Source organism: Olea europaea, unplaced genomic scaffold (genome assembly GCF_002742605.1).
Source record: "Olea europaea var. sylvestris unplaced genomic scaffold, O_europaea_v1 scaffold104, whole genome shotgun sequence".
Classification (NCBI taxonomy): Eukaryota; Viridiplantae; Streptophyta; class Magnoliopsida; order Lamiales; family Oleaceae; genus Olea; species Olea europaea.
In genome coordinates, this window is record NW_019227738.1 from 549,355 (window position 1) to 569,672 (window position 20,318).

The 20,318-nt window shown below is 37.2% G+C and overlaps 2 protein-coding genes and 1 long non-coding RNA gene across 3 annotated transcripts; 1 reads left to right on the forward strand and 2 right to left on the reverse strand.

Moving 5' to 3' along the window:
* Positions 1 to 6,736: 6,736 nt before the first annotated feature.
* LOC111372850 (protein trichome birefringence-like 33) lies at positions 6,737 to 13,980 on the reverse strand. Its single transcript, XM_022995264.1, has 8 exons — positions 13,388 to 13,980; positions 13,007 to 13,250; positions 11,691 to 11,862; positions 11,401 to 11,600; positions 11,066 to 11,317; positions 10,498 to 10,786; positions 8,675 to 8,776; positions 6,737 to 6,925 (listed from the first exon to the last, which is right to left on the reverse strand). Exons 1-8 carry the CDS (start codon positions 13,563 to 13,565, stop codon positions 6,737 to 6,739), a joined length of 1,626 nt encoding a protein of 541 aa, XP_022851032.1. The 5' UTR covers positions 13,566 to 13,980.
* A 239-nt stretch (positions 13,981 to 14,219) lies between these two features.
* LOC111372858 lies at positions 14,220 to 18,252 on the forward strand. The gene is made up of 4 exons (XR_002698834.1): positions 14,220 to 17,267; positions 17,359 to 17,509; positions 17,701 to 17,781; positions 17,873 to 18,252. It is a non-coding gene; the product is annotated as an uncharacterized LOC111372858 (long non-coding RNA).
* Positions 18,253 to 18,491: 239 nt separating this feature from the next.
* On the reverse strand, positions 18,492 to 19,566 carry LOC111372859. The gene is made up of 2 exons (XM_022995272.1): positions 19,269 to 19,566; positions 18,492 to 19,136 (listed from the first exon to the last, which is right to left on the reverse strand). Exons 1-2 carry the CDS (start codon positions 19,548 to 19,550, stop codon positions 19,104 to 19,106), a joined length of 315 nt encoding a protein of 104 aa, XP_022851040.1. The 5' UTR covers positions 19,551 to 19,566; the 3' UTR covers positions 18,492 to 19,103.
* Between the last annotated feature and the right edge of the window lie 752 nt (positions 19,567 to 20,318).

The following is a 20,318-nucleotide window of genomic DNA, read 5'->3' on the forward strand; positions in this document are numbered from 1 at the left end:
CGTGAAATACACGTCAAAGGCCAGCTGTAAGTAAAGAAACAACACCTCCTGCAGAAGAAGAGACTGTGGAGCAAGATGGACAAATCAAGGACCCCAACCTAAAGGAAGGTTCGGGAAAATCACAGGAAAGGGCAACAATTATAGTTAACCCACATGAGCCTCCCATTTCATTTCTCTAGAGGTTGAAGAAGCAGAAGATATAGCATTAATACAAAATGTTCCTCGAAGTTTTCAAGAAGCTCCACATAAACATCCTGTTTGTTGTTGCACTGTTTTAGATGACTAGCTATGCTAAATTCCCAAAGGACATCTTATCAAATAAACGTAGGTTAGAAGAACATGAGACGGTGATGTTAACTGAAGAATACAGCACGAGAATTCAGAAAAAACTCCCATCGAAATTGAAAGATCCAGGGAGTTTCATTGTCCCTTGCACTATTGGTGAAGTTTATTTTGATAAAGCCTTATGTGACCTTGGTGTAAGTATTAATTTAATGTCTTTGTCTATTTTCAGGAAATTTGGATTTGGAGAGGCCAAGATGACTACTATGACGCTAAAATTAGCTGATAGGTCTTTGACGTGCTAATCAAAGTGGAGAAATTCATATTCCTTGTCTATTTTCTCATTTTAGATATGGAAGAAAACAAAGATATACCATTGATATGGTGTAGACCTATATGGCCACCAGCAGAGCTCTAATTGACGTACAAAAAGAGAAGTTAATTCTGAGGCTTAAAGAAAAGCAAATTGCTTTTTATGTCTTCAAAGCTATGAAGTTACCTACAGAGTTAGGTAGTTGTTTCCAGATTGGCGTGATTGAAAAGGTGGTTCAAGACACATTCCTACTACACATTCCATCATATGCTTACGAGGCTGCATTACACACTCTCAATCAACACATTTAGATTCTCTAGAGATTGAGACATATTAAAGGTTTTTGGAGACTAACCCACCGTACATACGCAAAAGGCACTTTGAGGAGCTTGGAACAAGACCTACAAAGCCACTACCATCCATTCACCAGCCACCTACATTGGAACTCAAGTAATTGCCACTACATCTCAATATGCCTACTTAGGGGAGTCATGTACACTCTCGATCATTATCTCGAACACAATTAGTGAGGTGGAGGAAGAAAAATTGCTTAGAGTGCTTAGGGAGAACAAAACAACGATTGGATGGACTATAACAGATATTAAAGGGAACAACCCTTCACTGTGCATGCATAAGATTCTCAAAGAGCGAAATTTTCAGCCAAGTATAGAGAGTCAAAGGAGGTTGAATCCAAATATGAAGGAAGTGGTCAGAGCAGAAGTACTCAAACTTCTAGATGTAGGCATCATATATTCGATATCAGATAGTGTATGGATCAACCCAGTTCAGATTGTGCCAAAGAAAGATGGAATCACGGTAGTGCCAAACGAGAAGAACGAGTTAAAACCTAACAGAACAGTGACGGGATGGCGAGTTTACATTGATTATCGCAAATTTAATGCAGCTACAAGGAAAGACCATTTTCCTCTCCCATTTATTGATCAGATGCTAGAGAAATTGGCATGCAATTTACACTACTGCTTTCTAGATGGGTACTCGAGTTATAATTAGATACTAGTCGCTCCACATGACAAAAAAAAAAACCACTTTCACCTGTCCCTATGGTACCTTTGCATACTGTAGGATGACCTCTGGTTCTTACAATGCTTTTGCTACATTTCAGAAGAGTATAATGGAAATATTCTCAGATATGGTTGAAAAGCTTATAGAGGTATTCATGGATGACTTTTCAGTTTTTGGGTCTTCATTTGATATGTGCTTGGAACACCTGAACTTGGTCTTACAGAGATACAAGGAAACAAACTTGGTAGTGTTGAATTGGGAGAAATGCCACTTCATGGTATAGGAGGGAATTGTATGGAACGTCGAGTATCAGCAAAGGTGATTGAGGTGGATAGAACGAAGATTCAGGTCATTGAAAAGTTACCGCCACCTACAGCAATCAAGGGTGTTTGCAATTTCCTAGGACATGCCGAATTTTATAGACGTTTCATTAAGGACTTCTCAAAAATTATGAAATCGTTATGCAACTTATTGATGAAGGATGTACCGTTTGAGTTCAATGAGAAATACCTGACAGCTTTCAACACTTTGAAGGAAAAACTCACTTCAGCCCCGGTGATTGTGGCATCAGACTGGGAACTACCATTTGAGTGAATGTGTAATGTTAGTGATCATGTCGTGGGTGCCATATTAGGATAGCAGAGAAACAAATTCTTCCATCTGATCTACTACGCAATGAAAATCTTGAACGATGCACAGCTTAATTATGTAACTACAAAGAAGGAGCTCTTGGCTATGGTGTACGCGTTTGATAAATTCAGGTTGTATCTTGTTGGATCAAAGGTCATAGTATACACAGATCACACCGGATTGAAGTATCTGATGACAAAGAAGGATGCCAAATCGAGATTGATCCGCTGGGATTTATTGCTGTAAGAGTTTGATATTGAAATCAGGGATAAAAAGAGCAGTGAGAATGTTGTTGTAGATCATTTGTCTCGATTGGAACGTGGAGAGCTTGAAGAGTCAATAGATATCAACAAAATCTTCTCGAACAAGCAGATATTCAGTCTAGAAAAAGCACAATGGTACGCGGATATTGTGAACTATTTGGCCAAATCCATCCTCCACTAGATTACTCAAGTCACCAGAGGAAGAAATTCTTTGTAGAATTAAAATTTTACTTCTAGGAGAATTCAATTTTCTATAAGCGGGGGGTAGATCAGATCATTAGGTGGTGTATACCTAAAGAAGAAGTGCCTCAAATTCTGGAACATTGCCATTTTTCTATATATGCGGGACACTTTGGAGCTTCAAAGACAGTAGCCAAGACTTTGCAGTCGGGGTTCTACTAGCCTATATTGTTAAGGGATGCCTTCAAATTTGTAAAAAGGTGTAATAGATGTCAACGCACTGAGAACATCTTTAGAAAAAATGAAATGCATTTAAATAGCATTCTGGAGGTAGAATTGTTTGATTTTTGGGGGGATTGATTTAATGGGACCATTTTCCCTGTCTTTCTCCAATCAATACATTCTAGTGATAGTTGACTATGTCTCCAAGTAGATGGAAGCAACTGCGTTACCAACCAACAATGCTAAGGTGGTAATTGAATTTCTGAAAAAGTACATCTTTACTCGCTATGGCCATTGCGGGCTATAATCAGTGATGGGAGAAAACATTTTCGCAACCGCTACTTTGAGCAGTTATTGAGTAAATATGATGTCAAACACCATGTAGCTACCCCATATCATCCTCAAACTAGCAGCAAGTCGAAGTCTCCAATTGGAAGTTGAAGAGGATACTTGAGGTCACAGTAAGCTCTTTGAGGAAAGACTGGTTTAAGAAGTTGGATGACACATTGTGGGCTTATAGAATAGCATTCAAGATACCCATAGGCATGTCTCCATACCGTTAGGATTTTGGAAATGCGTGCCACCTGCCACTTCAGTTAGAGCACCATGCATATTGGACAATGAAAAAGTTGAACATGAATTTGAAGGCAGTCGGTAAAAAGCGTTTGCTATAACTTAACGATTTGGATGAGTTTAGAATGAAAGCATTTGAGAATTCAAAACTCTACAACAAACACACAAAGAAGTGGCACGATTTGTATATTCATGCGAGAGTTTGAAATGGGGCAGAAAGTTTTACTGTACAATTCTAGGCTCAAGCTCTTTCTAGGAAAACTGAGGTCAAGGTGGTCGAGTCCTTACAGTATTACGAAGGTGCTACCATATGGGGCCATTGAGATCAACAATGAAAACAAGGGAACCTTCACAGTCAATAGACAAAGGTTGGAACATTACTGGAGTAAAAAATTTATAAAAAAAAGTCCACTGTCCATCTCAAGACACCAGAATGAAGTAGACATAGGAGAGTTGAGCCATTGACTATAAACTAGCGCTAGATGGGAGGCAACCCATTGTATCCACCTCGTTTATTTATTTCGCTTTTTTGCATTAGTATATGAATTTTTCAATTTTTACTTGGTAGTTGTAGGTCATCGGTCATCCATATAGGTCACATGGAGTCAAACCATGGTCCACACAAGTCCCAATGCATTGAACACGAGTCATGAATGTTGAAATCATGTTTTAGTGGTTGGGTGCGAGTTTCACACATTTTGAGGCACAAGTAGGGATTTCCTCAGTTTTCAAGATCAGTGTGTGATTTCAATCATAAAATCAGTTTTGAAACTAAATTTACCACATACACACACCTCATATGGTTTAAAATGTGTTTTTGAACAATTTGGGGATGGTGTAAGACCGAGCCGAGTCTTAATTTGAAAATAGAGATTCAAAGATTTTTTGGAAAAAGTCAAGTGTGTCTTACAAATTTTTTCACGTGCATATACTTATTATACTCTATTTTATATGTGGGCACAAATATCGAAAATACAAAACGGGTAAGATGTTTGTCTATGCGGTCGCATAGACATACTATCCATGCGACCGCATGGACAGCAACAGAAAAAAATAGGGGCCAACTATTATTCCATGCGATCACATGGATTAATACCATGCGGCTGCATGGAAATACCAGTTACGAGTTTTTAACCGGTAACTTAGTCATTACACTTACATAAGCATACGACATATATCTCCTCCCCGAATTTAAAACTCACGTCCAGAATACATAAACTAGACACCAATATTCACGGCACAATCCATTCAAGACACACAACACAACATAACATCATCTTGCATTCAATTGGCAGTGGACTTCATTCTTCCAAATCTTAGCAAAATTGCAAGGTAAGTCGCCTCAACCCTAAGCTATCAGTTTTGAAAGTCATTTTGTTTCTTCCTTTGGTTGATTGATAGAGTAAGGGAATTGTTGTTGTGAATGTGGGTGTTTTGTGAAGAAGGGGAGGGAGGGGGTTAGATTATTACATATGCATTACCAAAGATAGGAAAATCACATTTTGCACACAAGGTATTTGATAAAAGGCTTGAGTGAGGGATTTTTGTGTAATTTTTTGAACTTTACACTTGAGGTAATTGATATTGGAATTGAATTGTGTGTTGTGCTAAATGCCTACGGAAATTGAGTGGAAAACACTTAACACTGAACACAACTAGGCACCAAATTGACTAAGTCATGTCATCTCATGTCACCCACTTTACCCCACAATTTGACAACTCAAACAAAACCTAATTGACTTGAAATTTGGATATTTGCTAGAGTAGTATGAATACTTTCATATGCCCGAAGATCACTTAGGAAAATTTCAAATTTTCTTGACGATGCCCGGGGTGAAAGTCCTAGGTCAATCATGGGTCTAATTGAACAGAGTGCATGTTTTGAGCTAAGTTTCGTAGATAAATGACATTTTGCAATATTAACCTTATTTTGGGACATGTTTCTTGACTCATGCACACCAACACTGTACACATGTACCTTGATGCAAGTTTGGGAGATTTGTGCCTTACAAATATTCTTTCATGCTTTCTTCTTTATCCATTCACACTATAAGGTCTAATATGCATAATTTGCTCTCTTGTAGGATGCTGCCTAAATGAACATCAAAAGGAAAGAAGAAGGCCGGGTCTACATCAGGTACTGTGCAGATTAGAGATCCCAAATGGCGCTTTAGGAGATTTCTAACTCCAAACATTGTAGCCCAGTATTCAAACGTAATAAGCCATCGAGCGTTGCTTCCAAAGAGGTCCGTTAAGTTGGATGATTTCCCCGAGTTTGAAAGTAGTTACATTGGTCCAAAATTGTGGATATGAGAAAGTAGTAGAATGATAATATCCAGTCTATGAAAGCTCAGCCAAGGAATTCTACGCCAACTTCAATGCTAACGTGGACACCCCAGGCTCAAAACATATGAATCAGACATAGGTATGAGGAAAGTGGATAATGTTTTCTCCTGAAGTTATTTGTGACTACTACTAGCTCTTCTGGAATAACGTGGTCCCAATCCCAGGTGATTTCCATTGGGATGAAATGGCTGAAATCTTACTTGGACGTGAAAATGCATGGCCCCTCCAAACTATTGAATGGCACCAGATTGAACTCACCCCGTCTATACCATTCTATGGCCATTTATGTGCCACAATATTGAGATCACCTCACACAGGATGACCTTTACTGATCTAAATGCTGGGTTCATCTATCATCTGGTTTGGGAAAACAAAATTGATCTTGCTACCTACATTTACAATTAGATACATACAATTGGAACATGGGTTGATAGACGATGTTCACGGACATTCTCGAGCTTAATCAGTGAAATTTGTAGGCTGCAGGTGTCATTATCCCATTCGGGAAAAAACTTGAGAAACCTAGCCCCTTTATCAGGAACACTATGTTGGAGGCTTATAACAGAGTTAGGGAAGGACATTGGGAAAAGATAAAGAACGAACGCCACAAGCAACAACAGGTAGACCTAGAATAGACAACTGAAGATGTAGAGATGCCATAGGCCCCACCACCACTTGTTGATGTGGATACACATTTACTGAGGTAGATATTTGCTACAATAATTGGCTCTAGTTGAGACATTCAGAGCCTTCAGCAAGCATTTGGGGCTTTGAGTACCAACATCCAATTGGTGCGGGAAGACATGCGAATCACACGAAACTTCGCGTCAAATGCCAATAGAGAGTCCCTCGTAGCACAAAGAAAAGTTGACACCATAAATGCAAGGTAGGGCATGTATGTTGGTTAGGTGGATGGTATCCAGTTAAGAGCAAATGAGACATAAGACCGTTTAGGCAGTTTGGAGACTAGGGTTCGAGATATCCATGCTGAGCAAGCCCAACAATCTGAGTTGATGCGATAGATCCTGGCCCAATTACCCCTACCACTAGAAGACGGCACCGTAGGTCCCAACTTTTCACCACCACCTCCATACTGATTAGAGGAATACCAATTACCCCAATTTTATGCCTTCATTTTTCTATTTTCCTTAAAATTATGCTTGTTTAAACTTTTACTTATTTTTACATTGAGGACAATGTCATGTATAAGTTTGGGGGGTGGTATAATTTTGGAATTTTGGCATCCATTTTTTGTTGCATTGATCATATTCATAAATAACTGTATTTAATTACTACATTGCATGCTTGTAGATTATTTATAAAAAAATAAGAATAAAAAATAAGTAAATAAATTTTTTTAAAATGTTTTATTCATTTTACTATGTTTTTGTGTGCTTGTGTGAGTTTGATAGCGTTGCCGGCTATGATGTGAACATTGGAATAAGTATGCATTAGGAATTGTAGATATGGTGCAAAATTTGATTAACTTTTACTTGATGATGTGATACTTGACATTATTTGTGCATGCACTCATATTTCACATGTTAGGTTAGTGATTGGGATCATGAACGAGGTAGGAAAAAATCATAAACCCTCTGGTGCAGTAATCCGTAACTCTTTTTTAGAGTAGTTTGGAGACGGTTGAACAATTTTAGGGAAACATTATGATAGGTTGGGGTTCCACTCATGAAAATCTACTGTGTGGATTGCCTAGACAAATAAATGACGATTAAGTGAAAATCTTAAGTTGAGGGTTGGTTTTGGAAGTTGAATATCTAAAAAAAACAAATAAAGGCACAAAACTAACGTGTGTAAAAATAACACTTCTCTCAAAACCTTTATGACTCGAGCAAGCATGTAAGGGTATTTTGAAACTTGGTGCCCTAAAGCCAACTGATTTGGGAGTAATCGGTCCAAAGCTTGGAAAGCAAGAAAGGGAGAAATTAATAAAAAGTCATCTTATCGAACCTTTATAACTCGAGTGAATAAGCGTGCAGGGGTTGAAACCTGGTGCCCTAAAGTCAACTAGTTTGAGAATCATCGGTCCAAAGCTCGCTATAGGGATCATATAGAAAGCAAGAAGGAAGAAGTTAATAAAAAGTCATCTTATCGAGCTTTTATAACTCGAGTGAGTAAGATTGCAAGGGTTTGAAACCTGGTGCCCTAAAGCCAACTAATTTGGGAGTCATCGACCTAAATCTCGCTACAGGGATTATATAGAAAGCAAATGAGAAGATGACAATAAAAAGGATCAGAAAATAATAGAATTAAAAAAAAACAAAATAACATGAAAAAAGCCCTTGGACATTTGGTTGATGAAACTATACCTTGATGCGAGGCAAGTAACTTAGTTTAGTCTTAAAGGTTGAAACAATCAAAATAGGAAAGCCTCTACTTATTGACATGTGAACTTGTAAGAGTGAAACCTATCCAAGCTAAGAGAGGGAAAGTAATGTAGTTATTTAAATAAATAACTTTAGAACACACTCCAGGATAATTGAGTGAAAAGAATAAGTTTGAGGGGATGTGCATCTCTCAAGCAAGGAAATGATATATTTGACTACCATGGGTCGAGAATAGACCAATCATAAGCTTGATATGTTAACATGAGTTCACACACACACACACACACACACAGAGTTTTGCATCTGACAAGTAAATGTTGATTTTACTCCTGCACTATTGAAACCATTTCTTTTGTTGATTACTGAATTCCAATCTGGAGATACAACAGGTTGTCAAGCCATGTTTTTTGTATAGAGTTAAGTCACTATCTTGTTTGAGGACAAACAATAGTTCACACACTTTTGGGGGTTTGATAAGTGCATTTTTACATACTTACTCGGTCAACAAAACATGACCTATTGTTGATAAAAATGATTGAATATGGTTTAATTGAATGAGATTTTGTGTTGTCGGTTACATTGATTAATATAATGGAATTCTGGAGAATAGACATGAAAAAAGGGCCAAAATGAAAGAAAACGAAAGTTTAGCGACCAACATGTAAATAATCAAAAGATGACCCGAAAGACGAATCAAGAATGTAAATGAGCTAAGCATCAACTTGGTCATAATATGAGATGATAGAAACAAGAAAATGAATAAAAGGACAAAAATGGAAAAGAATGAAAGTTCAGTGACTAAAATGAACCGAAGGTACAAAGGAAGATATGAAAGACACAGGGGCCAACTTGTGGAAGATTTGAAGTATTGGGAAATGAACAATGAGAAAAGAAAACAAAACGTAAGAAGTTAGAGTTTCGAGACCAAAACGTCGTTTATGGGAAGAATTGTCTAACCATGCGGTCGCATGGTTATGGGAAGAATTATCTAACCATGCGGTCGCATGGTGGTATTCAAGGAAGCACCTGGGCAGCCTCATGTGAACCATGCGGTCGTATGGTTAAATTCTGGGGGTGAGAATTCCAATTTTTGTTTTGCGTGCAAACTCTTATGGAAATCTAATCGGGACGCGATATAAAAATCCTAAAGCCGTCTATTGAAGGAAGAACACCTTGGGAGAGAAAAGAACACCTCTTGGGGAAGAGTTTGCATTACAATAACAAAGAGAAACGCAAAGGTTGATGAGATTTCAAGCCAATTCTTATATCGATGATGTCGTTTCTTAAAATTATTGTGTAATTTGTTAAGTTTTTCTATGCTAGCTAGAGAAATTTGTACTAGGAGATCGATGAACCGTGGGATGTAATTTTTTAATTTCTATTTTTGAAATTTGACATCAAAACACGTTTCTTGAATTTTGAATGGTTTATTTACAATAAATTGCTTTCATGATTATGGGCCTGTAATTGTGTGAGTGTGGTGATTCATTTCATGTATTTGAGAGAAGGGAAATGAGTTTGACAGGGTATAAATGTGTATAAATACACACATATGTATGTATACATATGTTTGTATCTATATAAATATATAGTTCTATACATTTATAATATCTATATTTTTAACCTCTCTTCTGAACTTGTCATCATCATGTCTGATATTCTAACCCGTCATAAAGATATAGGCTAGTGGTATACGTGAGTAGATTCAACATTACTTGAGAGAGATTTTTGAATAGATTTAGGAAAATTGATTCTTAAAAAATTCAATGTGTTGTTAATTTGTGGAATTAAGGTTAAAAATGAGCACTGCTCAGGTATTCGTGATCCTAATGCACTTTACGATTAATTACATCAATCTTGCATTCAAAACGTCACTTTGCATTATAGTTCATCAAATTCACATACAATTGCATATTTAATCTAGGTTAGGATTAATCAAGTTATATTTATCTTGCTGAATAATTTGGTTTCGGTTAAGGCTGAGATAAATAAAGTTAAGCTACTCAATCTCCGTGGGATAATATTCGGACTCTATTTTCCACTTTATTACTTATTGCGAACCGTATACTTGTGGATACAAATCAAAAGAATAATTTCGTGAACAACTACTTCCATGTATACACATTTTACTTGACATTTTTGCGGGAATCTAATCCATGTCATGTTCAGTAATGGGATCAAATGAGAAAAAAAATTTAAACTTCGTTCATTGTTCTGTCTAGTTCTGCAGAAACCTTCTAGTTTTTTCATATTAAGACATTGATACTATTTAAGGATAGAAAAACTTGGCGAAAAAAAGCTCGTTCCAATTATCTTGCACGCCAGGCAAGCACCAGTGCACACAATCAGCAGAGCTAATGGGGTTTGCTATCTGTTCTGGGGTTAAAGGCACCCATTGCTTCTTGTAAATCGTCGTATGTGCATCCTTCCTGTAATTCGAGAGATGTGTGATGTTAAGAAACGTAATTGGAATGTTCGTTTCACTAAACATTTCCCCAATTGCCTCCATTATGTTTCTCCGAGTGCTGGATCCCCAATATGTAGGATCTTCTATCATCTTTGTTTCCTTGTAACAGCTACCATTAGGATCACCACCCCATTCTTTGCTCCTGGAAAATGCAAATGAATTAGTCATACATAGTGTGGCGAAACCACCAGTCCCAAGTTACTTCAGTGGACTAGACACATGAGGTGTTCATATATAGTCTACAAATATGATCCAACCTGTCACGGACAGATTTGATGTGAGGCAGTGGGGTCAGCTGCCCCTACACTAACTTAAAAATTTTAAGTTTTGCTCAAAATTTTCAAAAAAAATCTTTATAGCTCGCAATTTTTTTTGTCCAGACAAATAAATTTTTGTGAAAATTACCCCATAATTCTTTTACCCTAGCTGCGTTCCTGGCTTCCTGCAACCCATCACGTTTTTGAGTCCAGTAGAGTAACTTGAGACGGGAAAAAAATTAACTTGTTTTACCCACTTTTCGTGCGAAGGAGACATGCTGCTGAAAAAAACTCGCGTTCTCTTAAGATCCATGTTCTTCTCTATCCATCCCAACATAGCTCTTATTGCCATGCGATAAGCTTCCACCGTCGGCACCATGACTATGTCTTTTATTTTATCGTCAAAAGACCCTTGTCTGCAAATTAAACTCCATTTACGATTATTTCTTCAAGAGGGGTTGGACGTATATATAGAAAGAAGGGAGTGAAAATTATTTACAGTATTTTGAATTTGTTTCCTGCCATCCACCAAAGATAAGTGTTGAATAAAATTATATCTGCTCCTTTCCAGCGTTGTCCATGCTTATCAATCGAGCCATTGCGAACAATTCTATCAGTTACCCTGTGTACAATGGCATTATCTGAATTCGACTCAAGAAGAAAGGGTGCCCAGTAGTACTCTATTGTAGCATTATATTCCTGAATAAATTCAACCAAGATTGATAATTAACTAAAGAAATAAAGATACATGAGAAATAATGGACCTAGAGCATATAAGAAATAAGTGACCTTGGCTATAAAAGTTCTTTTCGAATCTTTCAAAACCATGGATTTGGCATGTTCAGGGATGACTTTGTGAAGAAGGCAGACCAAGGACATAAATTGGCCTCGATTTAGCGAATCACCAACAAACAACATCCTCTTTCCTCGAAGGGTTTCAAGCATTAGTGTTGCATTGAAACTGCAAGAATTTTAAAACGAATATCAGGATTTCTCCATCACAACATAACAAATTTATCAAGATTTCTATTGCAAAAACCAAACCATGTTTAAATTAAATAACCAATGGCAATGGAAATAATTAAGGCGTCTCACACCTATCCCCTCTCCATGTAATTTAGGGTAAAGGAGCCTTCCTTGAAATTGCATTTGGATCATTAAACTTTCAATTTTCTTAATCATGTAATATTTAACTCTTTAAATTTCACCACTCTGTCATGTATCGGCTTTCAAATAGATGGCCATGTACAAATGAATCTTTCATGTAATCGTTGCTTAGCATACTAGCTTACTACTATGCCATGTTATAAATTTGATTAAATCAAAAGACACATGTTGTTACACTCCATTCAATTATAGTCAAAGTCAAATAAGGACTTAAGTTGAACAAATGATTTTATGGGGCTTGATTTGTAATTACTAATATATAAATGGCCAAATATAAAATAAAATAAGAATTTATGGATTCAGTTTCCTAGTGTTAGAATTAAAGGATAAATGCTATATTATACAAAAATTGGGGATTTGCCTTATAATTATATTATATTGATCCACTTATAATAGAGGATAAGGATCTATGTTTTCTTCTCATTTGGGACTAGAAGCAGACAGAGAAGAAAGAAAACGAAATAGAGAAGGAGAAACCGGAAGAAGATGGAAGAAAGGAAGAAGAGAAAAAGTAGAAGGAAGAGTTATGCGCCCATTTTTCAAGTTTAGGCTCTCAATTTCTCCTTATATTCAAGAGCAAAGTGAAAACATTTTAATTAAATTTCTTGGGATTATGGATAAATTGCTTATAGTTGAAATTTAGCAAGAATTAAAGGCTATTGATATGTATTTAATGTATTAGACAATAAGAATAGTATAAATTGGAAGATAGACATTGAAGTGGAAAAATATATGAAATTGGTTTGTAAATTATAACTTCATACCTTAAATTTATTTTGTTTATATGATATAAGCACTCGGTTTATGAGGTGTTAGGGTGTAATAAGGATTCATAGTTTTGATTTGGTATTTTTAGCTCATTTTCTTTAATTATATAATATTATTCAACCCAATGTCCATTGTATTCCAATATATTTTTTGTGCATAAGTTACTTAACATGAAAATAGAAAAATAATTAAAACAAAACCTTGGAATAGAACAGCCATGAGGTTGCCATCTCCAATGCTGATAATCCTTATCCGGCCGGCCATATTTTTGACATGCGAGCTGCTCTGGAATGTACGGACAGTCGTCTTCCTCGTAGAGTGGCCGAGCCTCGTCCCGCACCCACCTCCCACTGAAGATATCACAGCCTCTCTCAGCTTCTCCAATGGCAAAAGGCAACTTTTCTCTCCCCTTCTCTAACAACGAAGAGAAAAAAAATACCATCTAAATTAGTACTAAGTTTCATCGGCAAATTAAACAATAACATGTTGAACATATGGATAACACACACGATCAATATATAAAATATATATGACCATAACTCATAACTCACTGGTAATTGAGTCGGTTTGCCTTGGATTGAGATCAAGTTGGCTAAATATGCTACTCTTATCTTGGCCATAAAGGATGGTAACAAAGAAGATTAAGGAGGCTAAGAAGGTGAAGAGATGACGAGCAGAGCTCCGTTTTCTGACCACAGAGGAAGGAGGAGGAGAAGATGGTGGCTTCATCAGTCTGAAGTTCTTTCTTTGGTCTTCGCTTTTTTCTTTTTTTCTGCAGTTGGTTTGTTAATGCATGTATTGTACCATGTGACTATAATAGTAAAAAATACAGGAATATTGCTACACGCTATAGATAGAAGAAAATTAATAACATTAGCAAAATTTGCCATCTTAGCATAAAAGTAAAAAAATTGAAATACAATTAACGCACAAATTACTAGTATCGGTCATTAAGTTAAGTTTTTTATTCTTGGTTGAAAATTAATGTGTGCGTTTAAGTTTGGAGAATCTTTTGTGTTAAAGACTGTGTTAGGTTTCCTTGAATGTAGATACATCTGAACCATGCAGTTTCAAGTTTTCTTTTGATTTATATGAAATGGAATTCGCTCCACTCTTAGAATATGTAGAATAAGAATTTTTGTGTTTACCTTACTCAATTCAATTTGAAAGTCTCATATACGGTTCTGAGAGGGGGATTTTCATCTATCTCGATAAAGTCTATGATTGGTTCAGTATGGGTCATAATTATGGAAAATGCTATTGGTACTTTCTGGGTTACACGCTGGGCTGGAGGTGTAATTAAAAAAAAAAAAATGAAACAATTGATAAATTGGGCCGGGTCATTAAATTTGAAAATGGCGGAGACAAAGCGGGTCGATAAAAAGCAATTTTACCCGCGAATTCAGCAAAGAGGGAGCCAAAAATTCAGATGGCACTGTGCAAGATCGATCGGCGCTCGAAGACGTTGTTCTTCCAACTTGAAGTAGTTGACGCGCCGGAGGCTGCCTAAAAAAGAGTTCTATTGGATGAAATAGTTCGACTGCGGAAGAAATAGTTCTACCGGTGCGACGAAGACGTAAGAAAGAAGCACATTCAGCTTTATTTCGATTGCGTAAGAAAGAGTTGTACCTGCGCTCCATTGAAGCAGTGGTCGTGACATTTGAAACTAGGCCATGGAAGAAAGAGTTCCTCAATCTTGAAGCTGCCACGCGCTTCCCAAATTTGAGCAGATTCGAGTAGATGACGAACAACGGTATTTTCCTTAATGAAGCTTAAAAATACGGACTAGATAATCAAATTTAAACTTCCCATCTTAAATGACAGTATTTCCCTACCTTTAAGCTTCAAAATATGATTACATGATATAATAAAATTCGATACACACAGATGAAGAAGGAAGATGAAAGCCAAAACCATAATGTTTTACTTCATACATTTTACAATGGTTGTGTGTACATTCATAGGTTAAAGTTCAAGCTATACATTGTAAAATGAAATTTGTAATGGAACTAAACATTGGCTTGATTTTTGTGATTAGCTTGCTTGATTTTTGTGATTGCTTAACTTGATCTTTGTGATTGCTGTGATTGGTGTAATACGATATTTCACTGTGAATCAAAAATCAATTAAATGGTCAATTAATTGTTCACCCTATTCTATCAAACTAAAATAGAATTAGGGGAAAGCTTAAAATTTTCACCCATATGTTGTGGATTTTGTTAAGAATTTGTTGATTATGGAGAAAGAGGGAATGAAATGTGTCATCGATTATGTTACTGCATGCAAGGAAATTGCGAAAGAGGCGGATGATGTCATTCTATTATAGTCCCAAACTGACAACATTTTGGAAAGTGAGAAAGTCGTGGATGATGGAATTGAAGGGGTAGACAGTGTAATTGTGCCTGTTGTGGGTATGAAGTTTAACGATGAAAGTGAAATGTATAATTTTTACAAACGATATGCATATGACGTAGGATTTCTAGTAAGGAAAAGAACTTCACAGAAAGATGATGATGGAATTGTGAGATATGTAGTGTTCACATGTAGCCGTGAAGGGTGAAGAAGTTTCACCCCGAGCGGTGGTTTGAAACCGCAAGCTACCGTTCAGACAGGTTGCAAAGCTAGGATAACTGCATCTGTAGATGCATGCAGAATATGGAAAATTAACACAATCAACCTCAGTCACAATCATATAACAAGTCCCTCGAAGTCTAGGTTGTATCGTTGCAACCAAGAATTGAGTTCCCATATCAAATGACGGCTTGAAGTGAACGATATGGTAGGGATTCTGTTGCACAAAAGTTACAACACCGCAGTTGTAGAAGCAGGGGGATATGAAAATATGACATGCGTGGAAAAAGACTGTCAAAACTATGTTGAGCAAGTGAGGCGGTTAAGACTTGGAGAAGGGGATGCTGTCGCAATACAAGCCTATTTTTTGAACATGCAAGCAAGGTGTTCAAGTTTTTACTTTATGGATCTAGATGAAGAGCTGCGACTGAAGAATATTTTCTGGGTAGACAGTAGAAGTAGGGAAGCATATAAGGAGTTCGGTGATGTGGTAACATTTGATACCACGTACCTAACTAATAAGTACGACATGCCGTTTGCTTCGTTTCATGGAGTTAATCACCACGGACAGTCAGCACTCTTTGGCTGTGGGTTGGTGTCGAATGAGAATACAGAAACATTTGTTTGACTTTTTAAGACTTGGCTTCAGTGTATGAATGACGAAGCTCCTATTGGGATTATTACCGATCAAGATAGGGCTATGCAGAATGCAATTGAGATCGTATTCCCGAAAACAAAACACAGGTGGTGTTTATGGCACATAATGAAGAAGTTGCCTGAGAAGTTTGGATACCACGTGGATAGGGGTGACATATTTTTTGCCATACATGTACTGGTATATGATTCTTAGACTGTTGACCAATTTGATGAAGGTTAGAGAGCAATGGTCGATAGATATTCCTTGCATGATAATAAGTGATTGTCAGGATTGTTTGTGAACAGAGGTTGTTGGGTACCATGCTTTTTAAAAAGCAGATTTTGGGCAGGAATGTCAACAACTCAGCGTAGTAAGAGTATGAATGCCTTTTTCGATGGTTATGTATACTCCAAGACATCGTTGAAACAATTCGTCGAACAATATGAAAGAGCATTACGGAAGAAGGTGGAAAATGAGTTTCAAGCAGATTTTAAATCATACTTGCAAATGGTAACATGTGCAACGAAGTACGAGTTGGAAAAGCAGTTTCAAAGAGTTTATACCATTTCAAAATTCTGAGAATTTCGGGATGAATTCATTGGAAAGGTTTATTGTGAACTACTTTCGTCGTCAAAGGGCTTTCAAGGGAAGACTTATGAGGTATTGGAGGATGTCATATTTGACAATGGAGTGAAAAAATCGAAGTTTTTTGTGAGATTTGAACGACAGCAATGTGAAATTGCTTGCAGTTACCGCTTGTTTGAGTTTCGAGATATAATTTGTAGGCACGCGATCACTGTACTCATACGTAATAATGTCACTGCATTGCCAGACACCTATATATTACGGAGATGGAGAAGAGATGTTATCAGAGCCCACACCAAGGTCCAAGTGAATTATGATGGTTTAAACAGCACCCCTAACCAATTGAGATATGACAAAATGTGTCAATCGTTCTCTTCACTTGCAGACATGGCTCACGGGAGTGACGATCGAACCTTGACGTACTAGAGTGGATAGAATGCAAAAAACAATCATTTACGATGGGAAGGTCAAGTTGCGGAAGTGATGACGGGTCCCAGTGTGTATATCAGACAGCGTTGGATGGTCGAGAATCACATTGCCGTTTACGTATACAGGATCCAAAATGCTCGAAGAGAAAAGGCGCGCCGAAGAAACTTTGAAATAAAAGCCCGTTGGAAGTAGCATCTAGTAAAGCTAAGGTATTACGGTGTATAAGTAACATGATTATTATTTTTTCCGATGGTTGTGTTTATGGTGCGTATGAGTACTTATTATTTGTTGATTATGCAGTCACGTCCGACTTCTGATAAGGGAAGAGGACGGAAGATAGGCCCAAGTAAACAGGGAGAGGTTGCGCTGATTGTACCTACAGATGATCAAGGTAAGATAGGCCCAAGTAAACTGGGAGCGGTTGCGCTAATTGTACCTACAGATGATCAAGGTATGTTTAACACATAAGAAACTTATTTGAAAGTCATAGTTGTTTGTGTACTTCAATTTTTTGTGTGGGGTTCATTTTTATTTTACCTTACATAGTTGTTTGTATACTTCAATTTTTTGTGTGGGGTTCATTTTTATTTTACCTTACATATGTGACATGACATGATGGTTAAAATTATTCTGATTATGAAGGCCTGTCAACTTGTCCAAACGATGGTTCGCAGGTCCTTGGAAGAAGGTTGAGCTTGTGTGGCCTATCACTCACTCTCTTAGGTACATCTAGTTGTTTTTTTCATTTTTATATTGTTGCAACTTTGATACACGTAATACAATTTCTTAAATGCTTTACCATTGCATGGTACAGATTCTTATAGTTGGCTGTAAGAGGAAGACAACTTCATGCAGATTCTGTGTACTGTCAACACCTTGGATTTGGCCTGTTGAGGCATGTGAATAGCTTGATCAAGCAGTTAATGTATTAGGTTTTGTGCCCATAATGTCTCTGTTATGCCCATCTGTAATGACTATGTTTGGTCCGATGTTATGCAGTTAATGTAGTCAGTTTTGATGACTATGTTTGGTCTGATGTTATGCAGTAAATGTAGTCGGTTTTGAGGCTTGTCAATACGTTGGGAATTGTATTGATCTTGTTAAAATTATTCCCAAATAGTTGTAGGAACTTCGGTTCAACAACATAATTAAGATTGAAGCTTAAAGCAACATCATTTTAGTTCACCAGCAGCATATTCAGTTTACCAGTAGCATTTTAGTTTGTTCTGGTGTTTATTTGAGTTCTAATGCTGTCTTCAGTTAACTTCAACAGAGGCACATTCAATTCGCCACTTTGCCCGGGTTGATGTTAACTGAAAATTGGAGACAAATTCTCCATGCATTCACAGCCACTTCACATTCATAGCCACCAAAATTCTCCCTGCATTCACAACCACTTCACATTCACAGCCACCAAAATTAACACCAACAAATGAAGGACTAATAATGAAGTCATATTAACATTAGTGAATGAATTTACAGTGTCTTCCTATATACAAAAGTGAAGAGCACAAATTTAGGACTCCTAATTCCCCGGAGCAGCATTCTGTCCTCAATTTTATAGCCACCCAACTTCACTCCAACTACACATAACATAACACTCTACACATACAAGAACACATACTACACATCACAAGTACCAGGAAGCGAAACTAATGATAACACAACTATTGCTCAAGTTTTCCCTTCCCTTTCTTATCCAGTTCAGCACTTTCGTTGACCTTGCGAATCGTCACAGTCACTTGAATCTCAAACTTTTCGTCTTCGGTAACCAGACAACGAGTTTGGAACATACGAGCAAACTCTTGATCTTCTTCAGCCACTGCTGCAGGATTATTCACGTTCATTTTAACACCACTTGACCCGTTTGTTTCTCCTTTCTCGACCCATTCCCAATATTTACATTTAGCACTACAACAATTGAACAATTTTCCCTTGTTTTACGTCTCCTTCTTGACCTCAAAGCACTTCACAAACCCAATTTTACACCAAGGCAGTGACGTTTTTTCGAGTATTCCGCAAAGAAGTGACCCTTCTCGTGACAACTATGGCATACTCCTGAGTTCCTTCCTGGCATGCTACACACGAGCAAAGACACATTTTCACTACAGTACACAACAACCACAACCCACCGTACAATCTTCGAACGACTTTATCATTCGAAAAATTGTAAAATCAATGAAAATGGAAACCAAATGAATCATGCTTACATTATTTTTGCTACGCGATTCCTCCGGAGGCAATGCTTGGCGTTCAAAATGACGAATTTTAGATGGAGGTGTACGACTTCGACCAAAGTTTTCACTTCCAAGGGTTTCTCTCTGGTTTCGAGAAAGAGTGAAAATGAGATGATTAGGAATCTCCATCGGAGGCGATGGATCGCGTTTCAAAGGAAGAATTACCACCAGCAATCGAAGCTGGCCTCGATATCCATTTTCGCCTCTAGGCTTTCGACAGATTTGGGGAATATAAAATGAGAGGGAGAACCCCATTGAGGGTCATGTAACTGGGCCGGTTGGCCAGTTCAAGTTTTTGACCCATTTCATTTATTTTAAAATTTGAATTCCCGCCCTTGTCACGTCAGCGTGTAACCCTTCGTGTCAACAGGCGTGTACCCATAGCGGGATTCCATAATTATTACGGAGAACCCACATGACATCCCCCTCTAGGATTTTAGTGATATGTTCTATAGTAGCTGGACGATCCTATTTGGAAAAATATAGTAAAAAGAAATATAAATTAAATGGATAAAGTAATAGTGGGTTCCATCGTTTCTATGGTTACTTCTTAAAAAATTGATAAGAATAAAAGAAATCAGTAAAAAAGTATCTCACTGGTTATACAAATTAACCAGCGAGTTTTCTGGGGGTGGGGGGGTGAGGGACTCGATTCATCAGAGACACCACTTTGAAAGAGCTAGAATTCTAACCAAACTTCTATAAATGTAGATACACTCAATACATCGAAACTCATTGTCCATGGATAAAGAAAAATCGGTTCAACATCAAAAACAACAAAAACGAGAGCAAATATATAATAACGGATTTGAAATTGTAACCAAGCGTCGCCAATTAGTTCTATTCCCTATTCATAACTAAAAAGTTTCTCTGGGATTTTTAATATGTGCTTGTGATTGGAATAATTATTTTCTTCTTGTTAGTTTATTTCATTAACCACTCGAGAGTATTAAAGCTAACACCATAAACGTTGTCATAGATGTTAATGTTGGAGTTGTGCAAAGAAAGTCTAATACGATTAGA

Bases quoted from the DNA above. Each gene is read 5' to 3' on its own strand.
- LOC111372850 (XM_022995264.1), bottom strand. From the start codon at position 13,565: ATGAAGCCACCATCTTCTCCTCCTCCTTCCTCTGTGGTCAGAAAACGG. The intron at 11,318-11,400 runs GTAAATAATTTT...TTTAATTTGCAG, and splicing joins GGAAACAAATTCAAAATACT to ACAAGGGTCTTTTGACGATA. The intron at 10,787-11,065 runs GTAAAAGAATTA...TGCATTTTCCAG, and splicing joins AAGCCAGGAACGCAGCTAGG to GAGCAAAGAATGGGGTGGTG.
- LOC111372859 (XM_022995272.1), bottom strand. From the start codon at position 19,550: ATGGGGTTCTCCCTCTCATTTTATATTCCCCAAATCTGTCGAAAGCCT. The intron at 19,137-19,268 runs GTAAGCATGATT...GCTCGTGTGTAG, and splicing joins AATCGCGTAGCAAAAATAAT to CATGCCAGGAAGGAACTCAG.